This window comes from Nicotiana attenuata, unplaced genomic scaffold, assembly GCF_001879085.1.
Source record: "Nicotiana attenuata strain UT unplaced genomic scaffold, NIATTr2, whole genome shotgun sequence".
NCBI lineage: Eukaryota > Viridiplantae > Streptophyta > Magnoliopsida > Solanales > Solanaceae > Nicotiana > Nicotiana attenuata.
In genome coordinates, this window is record NW_017671066.1 from 206483 (window position 1) to 224210 (window position 17728).

Genomic DNA, 17728 nt, shown 5'->3' on the forward strand with positions numbered 1-17728 from the left:
ATTGAATTGAGTGTTTTTCGTGTTGCTACTGTGTGTTTACTTTGGGACTATGGGACGGTATCCTGGGAGATCCCCCTGCTTGTTTACTTTGGGACTACGGATTCATATTCTGGGAGATCCCCTGCACCTGTATTGATTTGGACTGTAGTGCGGGATACCGAGAGATCCCCAGCACGTATATTGAGGATACTAAGAGATCCTTGGGATACCGAGAGATCCCCAGCATATATATTTAGGATACTAAGAGATCCTCGGGATATTGAGAGATCCCCCGTACACATATTGAGGATACCAAGAGATCCTCGGGATACTGTGAGATCCCCCGATTGTTATATCTGCATTGAGCTGTATTTATTTCCGTGAATTCTATGTCTCTGTTAAAGTTGCTATTGTTCTTTTACCCTGTGTTACTTTTACTGTTGCACTTAATTATACTGTCTTAGTCTACACTGTTATATCTTGTATTTTCCTTTAATCTCAGTAGGGCCCTGACCTTCCTTGTCACTACCCGATCGAGGTTAGGCTTGGCACTTACAGAGTACCGTTGTGGTGTACTCATGCCCTTCCTGCACATGTTTTTCATGTGCAGATCCAGGTACTTCGACTCAGCCCTACTATCCTTGAGGCGGAGTGATCCATCAGAGACTTCGAGGTATTATCCCTTTTATGTCTCATAGTATTAGGCTTTCTGTAATTATTTTTGTTAGACACTCTGGAGTTAGAACATTGCAGTTATTCTATAGCTTGTGATTTCATGAGATTCCGAGTTTTGGGAAATGTAGTTCATTTAAAGAGTTTGATTTTGTATTATTTCTGCAGTTGGATAGTTTATTTCTGTCATTTCTTTTTTCCGTAAATTGTTAGGCTACCTAGTCATAGAGACTAGGTGTCGTCACGACAGTTCAGGGAGGGCGAACTTGGGTCGTGACAGTTGGGTTAGGTGTCATTATGACTGGTTGGATTTTGGGTCGTGAAAAACAGAAATCATATAAGTGGTTCGTAAAACAGAAAAACCTTAATTACACATAATAAAAGAGAAACAAGTGACGGTAAAATTGAATATTGACGAAACTGTTGGCTATCTGCTTATCTAGCCTCAGGCCCAATTAGGATCACTTAGTATCTGGGCTGACCACTGGCCATTATTTTATTTTATACATAGCCACATTTGTACTTTGATTAGTTTTGGCTCTTTTTGTAAATGGGACTTGTATGTAAATAGACTACATATAAATAGAAAAAGGTTGAATGCCTAATCAGTTTTTCCAGCCATAAACACTGTATCTCTTCTTCTTCTTCTCCTTCTCGAATATTCCGCAGATCTCTAATCTCCTTGTTCTCAAATTCTTACTCGAATCAGGATGTTCACATGGTATCAGAGCATGGATCCTGATTGATCTCGTCACGCTGAATCGAGCTATGCCTTCAAATCTTGGTTTTTCTGGAGACTCTCGTGATTATCAAGGCCGTACTCTTTTCGGTTGCAAAAGAGGCTGGTAATATCGTTTCTTCTCAAAATTGTGCTTTACAGTAGAGCTGTTGATTACTCCTCAAACTCTGAGGGTTGTTATTGTGATATTTTGTGTTTTGGTGTATTTTGGATTGTGAACAATGGGTAGTACTGACGGAACTGTTGATTCTTCGAGTCCAATATTCCTCCATCCCTCCAATATCCATGGGATTTCCTTAGTCCACACACCTTTCTCTGGTACTGGATTTGGTGGGTGGAAAATATGTATAATTGTGTCTTTGTCTGCTAAGAATAAAATTGGTTTCGCAGATGGTACTTGCCCCAAACCTGTTGAAAATTCTCCACACATTAAACAATGGAACAGATGTAATAATATGGTCATATCTTGGTTGGCCAGTTCACTTTCTCCAGAAATTGATGAGAGTGTTCAATATTCAGAAACTGTTGAGACCATATGGGAACAATTAAATAAAAGATATGGTGCAGTTAATGGGACGAAGGTTTTTGAGATAAAGAAAGAACTTGCTTTCACTATGCAAGGAGCTCTTGATATAGCTTCCTATTTAACCAAACTTAAAAAATTATGGGATGAATTGAGGGTAATGCGTAGTAATAAAATAAATGTTTGTGCATGTCCTATTAGAGCAGAACTTCTGAAAGAGGAAGAAGAGGATAGAGTCCACCAATTTCTGATGGGTTTGGATGGGATATATGTTGGGTTAGGAGTAACATTTTGATGATGCAACCACTTACATCACTTGATAACACCTATAACATCCTGTTACAAGATGAAAAACAAAGACAAGTAAATCCTGGTTCAAATTTCAGTTCTGAATCTGCATCTTTTAATGTGTCTGGCTTCAACAACAAAACACCTTTTGCTCAGCCTCAAAGACAATATATTCAAAGGGTTAATTTTGACAAAGTAAAGGGAACCTGAGTAATCTTTTTTTGCAAATACTATAAGAAGCCCGAACACTAAGTTGATAAGTGTTACAAGCTTCATGGGTTTCCTCCTACTTCAAGTTTACCAAAGGCAAGAGATTTGCAGCCAATGTGACTACAAAAAGTGAATTCCCCAATGATTCCAACCCAAACTCATCTGGTCTCACTCCTCGTCAACCGTGGTGTTATGGTATGTTCTGAGGGTCAAATGTCTGCAATACCTGGTCTAACACAGCAGGAGTACACTCAGTTAATGAATTTGCTCCAACAATCTCAACTGTCTGATTCAGTTACTTCACCTCATATCATAGCATCTGCCAATTTTGTTGGTATATTATTGTCTGATTCTGTAATGTATGGTTCTAGTTCTTGCATGCTGACACAAACCATCAGTCCTACAAAATTAATTTGGATAATTGATTCTGGTGCCACTAATCACATGACCTCAAATAAAGATGTCCTTTTCAATATAACTCATTTAACTATCCCTTATCTTGTATATGTTCCAAATGGATATAAAGTAAAGGTCACTAGTATAGGATCTTACTCTATAAATAAATCTATCACTTTGCACAATGTCCTTTATGTCCCTTCTTTTCATCACAACTTAATATCTGTGAATAAACTAGTACAACAATTGCGTTATATAGTTATGTTCACTTATATTGGATGTTTTATCCAGGCCCATTTTTTGAAGAAGCCTCTGGAGCCTGGTAGAGTGGATGATGGACTCTACAAGGCAGAGTTTCCTTTAACATCTCTCCCACAGAACTCTGTTACTGAAAACTTCAATTTTTGCAGCTTAGTTTCTGATCTTTCTGTTCAAAATATAACATTTGTAAATACTTCCATTTCCACTTGTAATAAAGCTGCTCAAAATGACATGGATATTGTTTGGCACCAAAGACTTGCACATGTTCCTTTTGTGAGAAAGAAAACTATTTTTGCTATTTTTGTTTCTCCTAAACAATGCTTTCCTTGTAATGTATGTCCCATGGCTAGACAAACTAGATTGCCCTCCCCTGACAGTAGTATTCAAACCAATAAACCTTTTCAACTCATTCATGTTGACACTTGGGGGACCTATCACACCCCTACTTACTCTGGGTGTAGATATTTTCTAACAATTGTGGATGATTTTAGTAGATCTACTTGGACTCACCTAATGGGGTCTAAAAGCAATTTTTTTTCTCTTCTCAAAGCTTTTGTTCTCATGGTCAAAACCCAATTCAATATGACTGTTCAATCTATTAGAAGTGACAATGCATTAGAACTTGGGTCCAGTCACATAGCCATTTCGTTCTTCTCTGATGATGGCATCATTCATCAAACTAGCTGCCCTCACACACCACCAGCACAATGGTGTGGTGGAAAGAAAACATAGCACATTACTTGAATCATCTAGAGCTCTTTTGTTCCAGTCCAAGCTAACACTCAAATTCTGGGGTGATTGCTTATTAACAGCCACTTACATCATCAATAGAATTCCTCCAAATTACTCAACAACAAATCACCTTTTGAAATATTACATGGAAAAATCCCATCTTATTCTCATCTAAGATCTTTTAGTTGTTTGTGCTATGCAACTGTCCCAATTCCACAAAGGGATAAACTCCAACCAAGGGCCATGAAATGTGTATTTCTAGGATATCCTTTTGCCAAAAAGGGATACAAGCTATATTGTTTAGATACTCACAAATTTTTCATTTCCATAGATGTTGTCTTTCATGAGCTTGTGTTTCCCTTTGATACATCTTCTACTTCTACATCTCCAGCCACACGGTTTCTATTCTTCCTCCCAGTCCTGCTTTGGATCCTTTTAATGACACTACTGTTCCTACTCCTATTATGCCTACTAATGAAGTTGCTCCTAACACTCCTTCCTTATCCTATCCCCTTGCATTATCTTCTGATAATGATATTCATCCTAACTCTACTTCTCCAGCTGCACCTTCTACTTTTTTGTCAACTCCTGCTTCTCCACCTTCTCCCAATTCTGATTCTCCTCCTTCTCCCAATTCTGATTCTCCTCCTTCTCCCAGTACTTCTTCACCTACTTTTAATCCTAACACGATTCCTCCTATTCTTGAACCTCCTGCTCCTTCTTTAAGGAGATCTGACAGACCACACCATCTTCCATCATATCTACAAGACTATAAGTGTCAGCTCCCTGCCTCCTTTTCTTGTTCTTCTATTCAACCTGCTGAATCTGAACCTTACACCTATTCCCAAGCAACACCTATTCCAGCATGGCAAGATGCAATGAGAAAGGAGTTTGAGGCACTAGAAGCCAATAATACTTGGGATATTGGGTGTAAATGGGTATATAAAATCAAGTATAGAGCTGATGGTAGTGTAGAGAGATATAAAGATTGTCTTTTGATTAGGGCTGACACATAGGTGGAAGGAGTGAATTTCACTAAAACTTTTTCACCTATTGTAAAATTGTCAACTGTTAAGTGTCTCATAGTTGTTGCTGTTAAGCATGGTTGGTCTCTGTTTCTGCTTGATGTGAACAATTCTTTCCTTCATGGTGATCTACATGAGGAGGTTTACATGAAGCTTCCTCAAGGTCTTTCCATTTCCTCTTCTTTCTCATCTGCCCATTTGGTTTGCAAGCTAAAGAAATTCCTCTATGGCTTGAGGCATGCTTCCAGGCAATGGTATGCAAAGTTTTCCCAAGCTTTATGTTCAAGAGGGTACACTCATTCCTTAAATGATTACTCTCTATTTGTCAAAGGGTCTTCTGGTGATATTGTCATTCTTGCTGTATATGTAGATGATATAATCTTGACAGGGAACAATCTTGTTGAAATTTCTGCTCTTAAGAAGTTTTTGGATAATGAGTTTAAGATAAAAGATTTGGGTCTCTTGCACTATTTCTTGGGGATTGAGGTCAGTACTTCACCTGATGGTGTATTCTTAAATCAGAGAAAATTTGTTTTGGATTTACTTAAAGAGTATAACTGTTTGGAGTGTCTTCTGTTGTTTCTCCTTTGGATTTAAATTCCAAGTTGAAGGCTGACTTTGGTGAGTTATTTGCCCATCCTGAAAGGTAAAGGAGTCTAATTGGTTCTCTTCTTGACTCATACTAGACCTGATTTATGTTTTGGTGTACAACATTTAAGTCAGTTTTTACAAGCTCCCAAATTGCCTCATATGACTGCTGCTTTTTACATGTTGAGGTACCTGAAGGGTACCATTGATGTTGGGCTTTTCTATTCTAACTCTCCTGATTGTACTCTCACAGCTTATTCTGACAGTGATTGGGCAGCTGTCACACCTCCTTTTTCTACCCGAAAAGGGGTATAAGGGAGTTTTTTCCAATTTAAGTGACAATTCAAACGGGATTATTTATCAAATTCAGAGTCGCCACTTGGGATAATTTATGGTGTCCCAAGTCACCGGTTTAAAATCCCAAATTGAGGAAGTTGACTTTGTTATACAGTCCGCAAAACATATAAATTCGGGTAAGGAATTCTGTTAACCCGGGAGAAGGTGTTAGGCATTACCGGATTCCGTGGTTTTAGCACGGTTGCTTTAATCATAAATGGCTCAATTAAATTATCTAATTACTTATTTTAGAACCTATGTGCATTCACCTCTTTTAATTAGGAAATTATCTTAAAACAGGGCATGCGTACGTGTACCCATTTGTTTGGCGCGTCAAAAATCATGTCACATACGTGCTCACAATTAATAACGCTTTATTATTATTAAGAAAGTTTGGTCGAAGTTGCGCGAACGCATACTCCGATTTAGTTTTTAAGATCGTAATTATGTCACGCAAACGTGTACACAACCACGATGGTATATTAAGCGTGCCTAAAGCAAGCTACGAATATTCATGTTTAAACTAAGTTTGGAGTTATAAAAGGCCACTAATTATAAGTTTGCATTAGAGGAGAAATTAGGACCTTAATTATTTGAGAAAACTGGGCCAACAATAGACCAATTTTATTACCTACAGGAGTCTTTAAGAGAAAATATTGCTGGTAGGCATTGGGCTCGAAATGGAGCCCAAGAGTGAGGACAAAGGGGCAAAATAGGCCTGGTCTTAACCAGGCAGATTCGATTGGGCCATGTTGGCCCAAGTAAAGGTTAGTTTTGAAGACTGACAAAGGAACTCAGACATGAACCAGGTCCATCCCTCATGTGCACAAAAACGGGCAGATTCAAGCATGTGGGATGCACGTGAAGGAGATAAGCTTAACTTGGTGTATTTAATATCTCCTGATCAAAAAGGTTGCATAATTGATAAGGAGAAGGACTCCTTACTCAAAGAGAACACTATCCAAGATAGGGAAGGAGCTAGAAGTTGAAATCAACTAGAACTCTTCCACCAAGGAAGAGTTGCATCAGAACTCTAGTTATTTCTTCATCTACTAACTCTATAAATTGCAGGATGTTCTCACATTATAGTGTTGCACAAAAACACATAAGTTAAACGTGAACTGAGAGCAAAATAGCAAGGCTTTTTGCAAGCAGTTCGTGTGTNNACCTTATGGGTTCATCTCACTACTGTCTTGCTCGTTGTAAGGTGCCACTGAAGAAATGGGAGATGGCCACAAGCAAAGACCATTTTGGAATCAATACTCTGATTGCTTGTGATTATGAGGTCAATGCCATTCCCAATGAACCTGGTTCATCTAAAAAGACACCTATCAATAGCAAGGTCAGAGATCTATTGCAGGAGAGTGGGGCAAAGGATGCTGAGATAGCGAGGCTGAAGACTCGTTTGGCAGAGGTTGAATATGAGAGAGATGCTCTCAGAACTGAGCTCACAAAGGAAAATGAGAAGAATGATGGAATTCTTCAAGACATGCTGCACCTTCTCCAAGCCAAAACCCAACCCTCCAATTCTTCCAAGCCTTAATTTCCTTAGCCTTCATTTCCTGAACCTTGTCTAGACCTTTCAGTGACCCAAATTAGGGATTTTCTTGTTTTGCTCATGTTTTAACTGTTTTTGTTTCTTTTTGTGGATTGTGGTAGAATCGTATTCTCTATCAATGAAGTTTGTTGTTTTTGCTCTTGTTGACTGTTTATTTTTCCTTGATAGTTTGAATATGCGTAGTTGATTACTGATGATTAATCCATGAATGCATTTGCAGTTTCCCCAGTGGCCATGAGTAATTTTTAAAAATTCTGGGAATCACACCTGTTTATGCAACTTTTCGATGATTCCAAAAGGGGAAAAGATATTGTGCTTTATATTCTGAATAGTGATGTTTATAACCTAATGAACCTGGTCCTTGATGATAAGTGAAAAATTTCTAACTTTGCATTGATGATTGAGCTAAGTTCTGACAGGGCCTAAGTGAATGAAAAGCACAGAGTTTGTCATCATCAAAAAGAGGAAATTTGTTGGCCCAAGTAAAGGTGAGTTTTGAAGACTGACAAAGGAACTCAGACATAGACCAGGTCCATCCTAGTAAAGCACAGATATGGTCAGACTCAAGCATGTGAGATGCACGTGAAGGAGATAAACTTAACTTGAAAGAAGTAATATCTCCTGATCATGATCGAAAAGGTTGCATATTGGATAAGGAGAAGGACTCCTTAATCAAAGAGAACACTATCCAAGATAGGGAAGGAGTTAGAAGTTGAAATCCATTAGAACTCTTCCACCAAGGAAGAGTTGCATCAGAACTCTAGTTATTTCTTCATCTACTAACTTTATAAATTGCAGGATGTTCTCACATTACAGGTGTTGCACAAAAACGCATAAGTTAAACGTGAACTGAGAGCAAAATAGCAAGGCTTTTTGCAAGCAGTTCGTGTGTGATTCAAGTGTGCAAACCTGAATCTACATGAACCAGATTGAAGAGCCAGCTCCATAAAGAGTTTTATGTGTCTTTCTTTATTTCTTGTTCAATTGTAGTAGGTGTTTTCATATTGTATCTTTCAGCTTTATTTAGAAGCAATTGTAATAGGTACTTTGAGTATTCAAGTTAGAGTTAACTTGAAGTTGTCGCAACAGTTACAGGCTGGTTGCTACAACGGGATTAGAGGTAATCGTTAGGTTTACAAAGAGTTTTGTAAATGCTGTTTTGGCTCAGTAATTTAGTGAAGTGTTGGGTGAAATCCTACTGAGTAGTAAGTCATGGTTTTTTCACCTTTTAAGCCGGGTGTTTTCCACGTAAAAATACCTGTGTTCTTTACTTTCTACATTTATTATTCCGCAACAGTAGTAGAAGGAACACATAGTAGAACCAGGTCCTTCCTTAAACAGCTTAAGCGAAAAATTGGTCACCACACAAATCACCCCCCTCTTGTGAGGTATTGAAGTATAAAACATCAGATATTAATGGCTGAATCTGGCCACTTTGGTAAAAAGAATCTAACGATAAGGAATCGTAAACCTAAACAAAGAAAAAGTACGTCAAAAAATATTAAAACGCAACGTCAATACAACAATAATCATAATACTNCTTTTTGCAAGCAGTTCGTGTGTGATTCAAGTGTGCAAACCTGAAGCTACATGAACCAGATTGAAGAACCAGCTCCATAAAGAGTTTTATGTGTCTTTCTTTATTTCTAGTTCAATTGTAGTAGGTGTTTTCATATTATACCTTTCAGCTTTATCTAGAAGCAACTGTAATAGGTATTTCGAGTATTCAAGTTAGAGTTAACTTGAAGTTGTCGCAGCAGTTAGAGGCTGGTTGCCACAACGGGATTAGAGTTAATCCTTAGGTTTACAAAGAGTTTTGTAAATGTTGTTTTGGCTTAGTGATTTTAGTGGAAGTTTGGGAAATCCTACTGAGTAGTAGGTCGTGGTTTTTTCACCTTTTGAGCCAGGTGTTTTCCACGTAAAAATCTCTGTGTTCTTTATTTTCTGTATTTATTATTCCGCAGACAGCAGTAGTTAGAACACCTAGAAGAACCAGGTCCTTTTATAGTTCAGATAAGCGAAAATTGGGTACCACACAAATCACCTCCCCTCTTGTGTGGTATTGACGTTTAGAACATCAATTGATATCAGAGCAGGTTATCCTTGAAGAGGCTAACACCTTAGGAACAGATCAAGATGAGTGCACCACTTGGAAACTTGGAAGGGCAATCCACTACTAGGCCTCCACCCTTTAATGGCCAGTATTATTCCTGGTGGAAGAACAGGATAAGAGACCACATCATAGGAGAAGACTATGAACTCTGGGACATAGTCATTGATGGTCCCTTGGCTACTACAAAGAAAAATGCTGAAGGAGTGGATGTGCCAAAGACAAGAGCTGACTGTACTACTGAAGATTTGAAGAAATGGGAAAAGAATGCCAAAGCCAAGAAATGGCTTGTGTGTGGCCTAGTTCCAGACGAGTACAGTAGAATTCAAAGTTGTACCACTGCTAAGGAAATCTGGGACACTTTGCAAGTGGCTCATGAAGGAACACCTCAAGTGAAGAGGTCCAGAGGAACACTGTTGTATTCTCAATATGAGAATTTTACCATGAAGGAAGGGGAAACCATCCAGGAAATGTATACAAGGTTCACCACACTGACAAATGAACTTAAGTCTCTTGGAAGGGTTATTCTTGAAGAAGACAAAGTTGAGAAGATTTTGACAAGGGTTCTGCCAATCTCTTGGGAAAGCAAAATCACAACTATTCAGGAATCAAAGAACATTGCCACTCTTAAGTTGGATGAGCTAATTGGAAATCTTACTGCCTATGAACTTAGAAGGCAACCATGAAGATGGATGCACCCAAGAAGGAAAGGAGCCTGGCATTCAGAATCACTGAAGGTGCTGATCTAGAGGAGGACGAAATGACCGGGATCACAAAGGACTTCAAGAAGTACCTAATGAGAGGAAAGGGTCCTTCAAGAAGTGGAAGCTACAACAAACCAAGGGTTCCTGAAAAACAAACCAATGAGGGGTGTTACAAGTGTGGGAAGACTGATCACCACATCAAAAACTGCCCTCAATGGGAAATTGAATGGAAGAAGGAAAGAACTGAACGAAGTAACAGGAAGAAGGAACAGATTCAACCCAAGAAGAACAAATGATCAACAAAGGCTATGGTTGCTGCTTGGGGAGAAAGCTCAGATGAGGACTCAGAGGATGAAGATAGAGATGAACAAGCACTCATGGCTCCTGGATTTCATTGATGAATCTGAGGATCTAAACAATGAAAAGGAACAGCTGTCTAAGGAGTGTGTGATTTTGAAAGCTAAGTGCAAAAATCTGGAACTTAGGGCTAGTGAAAGTGATAGTAAAAATGCTGAGTTAAAGAACCAGGTTCATGAACTTAACACCACTGTCCTAGAGCTAAGATCTGAAAATCTAAAACTGAAATTAAGAACAGGTAAAAAGAAAGCTGATCACACACAACTCACATTAGAAGAAAACCTTGGAAAAATGAAAGACGAGTTGTACAAAAGAAATAAGCAAATAAGAGTCCTTAAGGAGGATCTAAGCAAGGTTAAGCACGAGCTATACAGAATTTGTAAATGGAATAGGTCCTCCGATGCACTTTCATGGCTACATGAACACCATAGTAGCAATAAGAGAGGACTTGGCTACGAGACCCCTGCACCTAAGTGGGATCCCAAAAGCAAGTACCTCACACTTCCTAAGAACATAATTTGCACACACTGTGGTAAAACTGGTCACTGTAAAAATGAATGTATTGCAAAAGAAAAGGCTAGTCAAAAGAATAAAGAATTTTTTCAAGGGAAGAATAGACTTCCAGGTTGGGCTAAAAAGAATCTGATTTACCCTTTTGCCTATAGAAAGGGACCTAAACTAGTTTGGGTTCCTAAGATTAAACTCTGATTTCTTTTGCGGGTCCAAGTGAAGGGGAGCAGCCAAATATGGTACATGGATATTGGCTGTTCAAAGCATATGAGAGGAAGCAAGAACCAGTTCCTTTCACTTGAGGACCTCAAAGGAGGTAATGTCTCCTTTAGAAATGGGAAGAAAGGTGAGATCATTGGGGTTGGAAAGGTAGGTAAGACTGATTCTCACTCTCTTGAGAATGTCTAGTTGATAGATGGCCTAAAGTATAGTCTAATCAGTGTATCACAATTATGTGATAGAGGTAACTTGGTAGTAATCACCTCTACCAAATGTTTTGTGATTAATCTTATCACTGACATGATTGTTTTGCAGGGAAAAAGAGTTAACAATATTTACATTGTAGATTTGTCTACTCTTTCAGAAAATGAACTCACTTGCATAAGTGTGTTGGATAATGATCCCCTCCTGTGGCATAAAAGACTTGGTCATGCAAGTCTGAATCAACTCAACAAATTAGTCTCCAAGGACTTGGTGATAGGGCTACCTAACATCAAGTTCAAGGAAGACAAAGTTTGTGAGGCCTGTGCAAGGGGGAAGCAGGTAAGATCATCCTTTAAAAGCAAGAAAATGGTAAGCACAACCAGGACGTTGGAATTGGTTCATATGGATCTTTGTGGTCCAATGAGAACATTGAGCAGAGGTGGTAAGGAATATGTGGTGGTGCTTGTTGATGATTACTTTAGGTTTACTTGGACATTGTTCTCAACATCTAAAGATGAAACATTTGACATGTTTACTTCTTTTATTAGAAAAACTCAGAAACAACTAGGTAATCAACTTGCATCAATTAGGTCTGATCGTAGAACTGAATTTAAAAATGCTATGTTTGCTGAATTTTTGCATGCTACATCATAAATAGTTGCATGACTAGACTTCTTGTTAAGAAGATTCCCTATGAGTCACTTAAAGGGAGAAAGCTAAATATATCCCATCTTAGGGCATTACGATGCAAGTGCTTGGTGCACAATAATGGCAAAGACTCCCTAGGTAAGTATGATCCCAGAAGTGATGAGGGAGTATTCTTGGGATATTCTTTACATAGTAAAGCTTATAAGATCTTTAACAAAAGAACTATGTGTGTAGAAGAAAGTGTACATGTGATTTTTGATGAAACTAACACTCTTTCTGAGAGACAGGAACATGAAGATGAAGCAATTGGGCTAGTAAGAATTTTAAATGAAATTACAGCCCAAGACTGAAGCTGCACCAGAAGAAGAAACAGGTGATGGAACAGGTTCTCCTACCCAGGGCAACATGACAGGGGGAACTGACTAGAGAGGAACTGATCCTCAAACCTCGAGGGAACCTGTCCATGAACCTATTCCTCAGTAACAAAACTAGGAAGGAACATCCAAAGAAATTGACACTCCTATTGCAACATCCACGAAATTGGATATAGATGAACCTAGTTCATCTGTTGATCAAAAGTTGTATAGGGGAATGATTGGTTCTCCTTTGTATCTTACTACTAGCAGACCTGACATTGTTTTCAGTATAGGTCTTTGTGGTCGATTTCAAGCAAATCCAAAGAAGTCCCACTTGATTGCTGTCAAGAGAATATTGAGACTTGAAAGGCACCACTGACCTTTGCCTTTGGTATCCAAAAGGTAGTAATTTTAACCTAGTGGGATATGCTGACGCTGATTATGCAGGTTTCCTTGTGGATAGGAAGAGCAACTCAGGTATGGCACACTTCCTTGGTTCATGTCTTGTGTCATGGGCTACCAAAAAGCAAAATTCAGTGGCCTTATCTACTACTGAAGCGGAGTATGTTGTTGCTGCTTCATGTTGTGCTCAATTGCTGTGGATCAAACAGCAATTATTGAACTTTGGAATTGATGTGGTTGCATCCCTATTTTTTGTGATAACACTAGTGCTATTAGTATGACAAAGAAACCGGTTCATCATAAGAGAAATAAGCACATAGATGTTAGGCACCATTTTTTTGAGGGACAACTATGAGAAAGGCTTGGCCACTGTGAAATTTTGTGCTACCGACAAGCAAATTGCTGACATCTTCACAAAAGCCTTAAGTAGAGATCACTTTGAGAGGAACAGGTTGGAATTAGGGATGATTAAGATCACCTAAAAGGACCAGTTCAAGGTTAAACAAAAAAAATATTGAAAAAAAATTTAAAAACAAATTTTGGTTAGAAAGTCAGTAAATTGTATAATTAGATTAAATCTTGCTCAGTCTCATACTTTCCATAGTATACTCTTGTGCCATGTGTTAAAATGACTCATTAATCACTAATGATATTTTCTCTATTTTGGCAAATTTAGACTCACACAAGAGAATTATCAGTGAAGAACCTGGTTCATCAAGATAACATGACATGTTTTCTACACTCTGCATAATTTGAAATAACTATATTTGGATCATGAGCAGAGTCCTACCAAATACCAAACTCCTTTTGGACTAATCCGTTACAAGTGAACCAGTCCCACTCAAAAGAGTCCCAACCGAATGGAAGTATCTAGATTCTAGGGATACACTCCAACGTCTCTTCAAAACTGAATTTCAGTTTAATTAAACTTCGAAAAGTCTGAAAAACTGTAGTTACCCATCAATTATTCCCATGTATATTGATCAGCTTTAGTGTATTCCTTACTTCATCTCTCTCAAGCCGTATCTTCCAAACACAATGTAATTCTCTTCTCTTCCATACCCTAGCCTAGATATGTCCAACACCTCCGAAAATCCTTCATTACCACTACAGTAAACCACTTCCACACCTTCTACAACACCAATCTCTAAGAAAAGTAGAGTAAAGATGATGGCTCGTAAGATTGTCGCTGAAGGAGAGCAGATCAAAAAAATAAACAAGCAATTGAAAGTAGGTCGGGAATAAGAATCCCAGAAATCTGAAGATTCATTTAAGCCTGCTACTAAGGGGGAAGAAAGTAGGTATTCCGAAACTGAACAGGTATCTTCTGATTCTAAAGTTACTCCTGAAACAATTTCTGAAGTAGCTGCAAATTTGGAGAATAGATTTGTACTGGTAGGATCTATAGAAGGCGTTGAGACTACAGAATCTGGAGAAGTTGATGGTAAAAATAAAAAGGGAAATAAAAAGCGAGCAAGGGTGCTAGGAGTGATGTGAGAGGAAAGGGTAAAAGAATGGTTGATTCTTCACCCACTTCTGTTGGTCTAACAAAAGAAACTGGTGCAATAGTTGTTTGAGGAGAGGAATTTACTGAAATAGAAGAGAGTGTGAGCAAAACAGGGTAAGTGAGTCTGGCGAAGCTGCTGAGGGGTTGGTTCAACTTGGGAAAGATATAGATGAACTTGTTCCATCTGAACAGGAAACCCTCTTGGACCTACTGATAGAGTTATCAATGACACCAAAACTCATGCCATTCCCTATGGTTTCATTCTCACGACTGTGCTTGCACATTTCACGGTACCTATGAAGAAGTGGGGTTAATACTCTGCTTGCTTGCGATTATGAGGTCAATGCCATTCCCAATGAACCTGGTTCATCTAAAAGGACACCTATCAATAGCAAGGTCAGAGCTCTATTACAGGAGAGTGAGGCAAAGGATGCTGAGATAGCAAGGCTGAAAACACGATTGGTTGAGGTACAATCTGAGAGAGATGTTCTCAGAGCTGAACTTGCAAGGGAAAAGGAGAAGAATGATGGAATTCTTCAAGACATGCTGAAACTTCTCCAAGCAAATAACCCAGCCCCTACCTCTTCCAAGCCTTAAATCCTAGCCTAGTGTAGATCAACCAGTGACCCAGTTTGAGACTTTTTGTTTCTTTTGCTCATGTTTCCAATATTTTTATTTCTTCTTATGCTCTGTGGTAGAATCTTATCAATCATCAATGAAATTCACTGCCTTCTGCTCTAACTGTTTGTTTATATTTCTTTGATGGTTAAAATTCTTAGCTTGATCTATGCTGATTAATTCATGATTGCATTTGAAGTAGCCCCAGTGGCCATGAGTAAGTTTTAAAATCTAGTTATCTCACATTTTATGCAACTTTTCGATGATGCCAAAAGGGGGAAAAAGGTTGTGCTTTAAACAAGTGATGTTTATACTTTGAACAGTGATGTTTATAACCTAATGTACCTGGTCCTTGATGATAAGTGATAAAAAGAAAAAATATTTCTAACATTGTGTTGATGTTGAGCTGAGTTTTGACAGGGCCTAAGTGTATGAAAATCACAGAGTTTGTCATCATCAAAAGGGGGAATTTGTTGGCCCAAGTAAAGGTTAGTTTTGAAGACTGACAAAGGAACTCAGACATGAACCAGGTCCATCCCTCAGGTCCATCCCCCAGGTGCACAATAACGGGCAGATTCAAGCATGTGGGATGCACGTGAAGGAGATAAGCTTAACTTGGTGTATTTAATATCTCCTGATTGAAAAGGTTGTATAATTGATAAGGAGAAGGACTCCTTACTCAAAGAGAACACTATCCAAGATAGGGAAGGAGGTAGAAGTTGAAATCAACTAGAACTCTTCCACCAAGGAAGAGTTGCATCAGAACTCTAGTTATTTCTTCATCTACTAACTCTATAAATTGCAGGATGTTCTCACATTATAGTGTTGCACAAAAACGCAGAAGTTAAACGTGAATTAAGAGCAAAATAGCAAGGCTTTTTGCAAGCAGTTCGTGTGTGATTCAAGTGTGCAAACCTGAAGCTACATGAACCAGATTGAAGAACCAGCTCCATAAAGAGTTTCTTGTGTCTTTCTTTATTTCTAGTTCAATTGTAGTAGGTGTTTTCATATTGTACCTTTCAGCTTTATCTAGAAGCAATTGTAATAGGTATTTCGAGTATTCAAGTTAGAGTTAACTTGAAGTTGTCGCAGCAGTTAGAGGCTGGTTGCCACAACGGGATTAGAGTTAATCCTTAGGTTTACAAAGAGTTTTGTAAATACTGTTTTGGCTTAGTGATTTTAGTGGAAGTTTGGGAAATCCTACTGAGTAGTAGGTCGTGGTTTTTTTACCTTTTGAGCCAGGTGTTTTCCACGTAAAAATCTCTGTGTTCTTTATTTTCTGTATTTATTATTCCGCAAACAGCAGTAGTTGGAACACCTAGAAGAACCAGGTCCTTCTATAGTTCAGATAAGCGAAAATTGGGTACCACACAAATCACCCCCCCTCTTGTGTGGTATTGACGTTTAGAACATCAGGCCAGTATCAATCCCAACTTTCAAAGATGAGCTTTCAATGTGACAATCCAGCTTATTGTTAACAGAAAATTTTAAAAAAAAAGCTGAAGATACTCGGGCCGAAATTGAGCCCAAAAAGTGAAAGAATAACAGAAGCCAGTCACAGGGAGCTTGGTTCAAACCCAGCTGCCACATCTGGGCCAAACACCGGGCCCATTTATCCTAACCAAAAGACCTTTGATGTTCAGGCCTCAATTGGGCCCGATTTCATTTGTGCATAGAAATTAACTATCTAACTACTGAAAATGCAGAATATTAATCAAATATTATAAGATAATTCATTTTAACATGCTGCTAATGTCAATCAACAAAAGATCAAATCCTAAACTAGTTCATGCATTATCCTATACCTAAACATGCAATCATGTTAATGACATTAAACTTCAAAAGACTTAACTGAGGATACATGCGTGCAATATACTTTCAACAGTTCAAAGTCGCAATAATATACAAACATTATGCATTATAGACTGTCAAACCATACAGTAAATAATTAACTAATTCCATCCTTTAAACCTAAATATTGTGACTAAGTTATAGAATAGAACTTCAATTTCGGCAAGCATAAAAAAATCTGGATAGAAACTACGAAGCTAAAATACAAGATATCAACAAAGGAAAAATCTGAAATTCTATTCAATGCCAACAGGTTACAGCTTCATCTTTGTCATTTCAAAGCACATGAGAATACCTGGATACAGCAAAGAACAGAATGAGGTGAGGATTTCTGCAAAAAATATGAATGGAGATCAATAACAGCCAACAGCAGTAGCAGCTTCAACTTAATCGAGAAACTTCAGGAGAATTTTCTAAGTTTTTGCTAAAATCAAAAGAAAGTAGACTCAACCACTAATAGAATATTAGCTGAACCTTTTTTGATTGTTTTTAGGGTTCGAAATTCTCTGAGTAAAATGAGTGAAGAAAGGCTCTATTTCATAGGCATCCAAAAATGCCATGCGCTGAAAAAGAATCAGGGAATTATTCCCTTAAGCCACAAAGGCATCTTTTAACAAACTTGGACAACTGGTTGTCCCTTATTGGCTTCAACATTTTGTGCTAACCAAATGAGGCCACCTGCCCCTATTCTAGAACCTTCCAACATGGTATTTATCCTATTTCATATTTACCCACCCTTCAAACAAACCCCTTAAGTTTTCTTTTATTCATTTGACCCCCTAGAAGTGTCTACTGATTTATAAATCAAAGAAAACAAAGACCAGGCCAAAAGGAGTCAGAGTCCATATTCAAATGACAAACAGAGTTGAAATAATGCAATTTAAGCCCTAAGATTGCCTAATCAGTAAATAACATTGTTCATCTAATTAACCTAA

At 38.2% G+C, this 17728-nt stretch overlaps 1 protein-coding gene across 1 annotated transcript; it reads left to right on the plus strand.

Moving 5' to 3' along the window:
* The first annotated feature begins 1611 nt into the window (after positions 1-1611).
* LOC109205643 lies at positions 1612-2208 on the plus strand. Its single transcript, XM_019368378.1, has one exon. The coding sequence runs from the start codon at positions 1612-1614 to the stop codon at positions 2206-2208; it is 597 nt and encodes a 198-aa protein (XP_019223923.1).
* The last annotated feature ends 15520 nt before the right edge of the window (positions 2209-17728 follow it).